The sequence below is a fragment of the Neltuma alba genome, unplaced genomic scaffold (genome assembly GCF_004799145.2).
Source record: "Neltuma alba isolate B1F8T4 unplaced genomic scaffold, ASM479914v2 tig00004698_pilon, whole genome shotgun sequence".
In the NCBI taxonomy this organism is placed as follows: domain Eukaryota; kingdom Viridiplantae; phylum Streptophyta; class Magnoliopsida; order Fabales; family Fabaceae; genus Neltuma; species Neltuma alba.
Window position 1 is genome coordinate 26,797 of NW_021633824.1, and position 2,785 is coordinate 29,581.

A 2,785-nucleotide genomic window follows, 5' to 3' on the forward strand; every position below is an offset into this window, starting at 1 on the left:
TATTTTATTCTTAAATATAAAATACTAATCTATTTTGCTTTTCATATTATATAAAAATAGTCTTTATAATAATAGTAAATCTAGTCAATACACTTGATTAGTAAGGATATTTAAGAAAGAGAATACATATTTATTACAAATAACTAACTTAACCATTTTCTTTAATCTACTCAAATTAATCAATTAACTCTTATATTAAGGATAGGAGGTAGTATTAAATTGAAATTTGACAGAACTACACACTACACTTGATCTTAGCCAAAAGGCCAAGAAGAATGTCATTATACCAAGATCTTTCTCCACCCATTCCTTCTACAATACTGATGTTTTATTTATTCCCTGTTCCTCTCTGAAACTCCTACAGCAACTTTATTTGTATAACTTATTTTAATTTTTACAACAACTCATTCATTGATTTTCTTCTTCCATAATTAGAGATTTATTTGATAGTACTTGTATTTTAAAACATTAAACAAATTGATGAAAAAAACTATCGTTTGGGCGAAAATGGAGGCAACCGAATCAAACTTTATGCACTCTCCCCCTCCCCCCAAAAAAAAGCAACATCAGACACGTCATCCAATAAACAAACCAATTATTTTTCTGCAAGAGGAGCAGCTTTCTTGTCATACAAGAAATAGTTGCTAATATTTTATTTTACAACAAACCATCAATTATGAAGAGATACGAAACAAACGAAAATACATTTTTTTATTATTTGGAGTAGATATATTAATCATGCTTGTTTGGGAGCACTTAAAATAAGTTGATGCAAAAACAAGCCAAAAACTAGTTGATAGGACCAAATTTCTCTATGAATTTGGCCACAAGCTTCTCATGAGGAGGCAATGTCTCCTTCATCAGAGGATGTTTCTTGAGGGCATCCATCCATGTCAAGAACTCTGAGTTCATGTGGCGTTGAATCACCTCCATTCCCAAGGCATCATTGAGAACCTTGTAGTTGCAAGCAAGAGCTCCCACCGCAATATCCAGTAGCCCCAAGGACTTACCCCCACAATAAGGGAATTCCTCTGCAAAATCTTTCTTCACTCCTTCATAAAAGACTCTAATCATCTCATTCAAATTCTCAATTGCTTTCTTTCTTTCTTTCTTCTCCTCTTGATAAGAAAGAAGATGGGGTAGATAGCTGGAGGGATCTACGGACCAGGCCAATGTTAATTTTATTAGAATCTCTGAAAAATGAAAACTATTTGCATAATAGTTCATCAAATATATTACTCCTCCAGTTCTTAATATAACATTTATTTAACTAATTTGATTAGATTAAAAAAGGTAGGTGATTAAGTTACTTAATTATAAGAAATATGACATACTTTTCTTTAAATATCATAATCACTTTCTTAATATCTCCATCCCTCTCCTACTTGATTATGGTTGAGAGTGTATAATAGGAGTAAATTAGAAAAAAATTGATAAATATAAGAAATATGTTTTATTTTTAGAACCAAAATTAACTCACTGATTAGGTCATACATTAAAGACAGAAGGAGTATATTACTTCAAAGTGATATTAATTAGACTAAATTTTTGCAAGATAAGGAAGGGTGATACTCACCTTTTGATCAAAATAATTGACCCAGAAACGAACTTTTGCCTTTTGATAAGGATCATGAGGCAAGAGTTTTGGTTTTGATCCCAAATCTCATCGATGTATTCCAAGATGACAGGTGACTCAGCTATTGCTTTATCATTATGCAAGAGCACTGGAACCTTCTTGTGGATAGGATTGTTCTTCAGCAGCAACTCACTTTTATTTGTTAAATCTCCTCCACGTATTTGTAAGGTATGCCCTTAAGTTTAAGGGCTAGCGCAACCCTTGTGCAAGGGCCGCTTGCCCAAACTCCCAAAAGCACAACTTGGCTTCTTTTCTCTTCCATGAGTTTTTTCTGCTCTTTCTATATGGTTCATGAGATTGTAGCTATGTGAGCGTTGGTTTTTTTTTTTTTTTTTATAGAAATTCTTCTCTGATTATTCAATGTGCATTTCTTGAGGAAGAAGTTGTAGAATGTCTCATTTCTTTGGCTGCCAGATTGACCCATTTTTTTAATGGCAATAAAGGTGGACTAACAAGATAAACGTTGAATTCCGTGGATATTTTTTTTGTGACCAAGGGAGAATTCTGTGGATATTAAAACATTCAAAATACCAACATTAAAATAATGATCTGGGCCCCGTCCTCAAAAATGCTATCAGACTTGTGACTCATTTTATTTGATTTTCTTTGGTAAGCAATTGTTTTAGGAAAACCGACACTAGTACTGGAGAAGTTGTCCTGTTTTGTTGTTATTTTTTCTTTAAAAAAATGTAAGTTCCCTTTCAGTTTTTTTTTAAAAAAAAGAGCTAAAATTTACATACTGGAGTTTAAAATGAAAAATAGGCAATTTACAATAAATATAAGGGTATTAACGGTAATATAAGGGGGAATTACAACAAAAATCAGGTTATTTACAAGACAATATAAAGGGATTTACTTTGACAATAAAAATTGATAATTTATAAGAAATATAAGAAAATTAATTACAACAAAGATGGACTAACAACATAAACGTTGAATTCTGTGGATATTAAAACATTCAAAGGAGAATTTATTTTTTTTGTTGTTATTTTTTCTTAAAAATGTACGAGTTCTTTTTTAGTTTTTAAAAAAATAGAGCTAAAATTTACCTGGAGTTAATTTGCATATGGGTTTATCCAAAGGAGAATTTCACTACAACCCCCCTTATGTACCTATTTAATATTCAAAAGCTCTCAAAATATTCTGAAA

General features: G+C 31.3%; 1 protein-coding gene across 1 annotated transcript; it reads right to left on the bottom strand.

The window, feature by feature from the left end:
- Positions 1-598: 598 nt before the first annotated feature.
- On the bottom strand, positions 599-1,917 carry LOC114745502 (glutathione S-transferase U2-like). Its single transcript, XM_028933662.1, is given in 4 exon segments — positions 599-1,157; positions 1,577-1,645; positions 1,648-1,787; positions 1,790-1,917. Coding segments are annotated over 4 exon segments (396 nt in total). The 5' UTR covers positions 1,899-1,917; the 3' UTR covers positions 599-1,079.
- Positions 1,918-2,785: the final 868 nt, after the last annotated feature.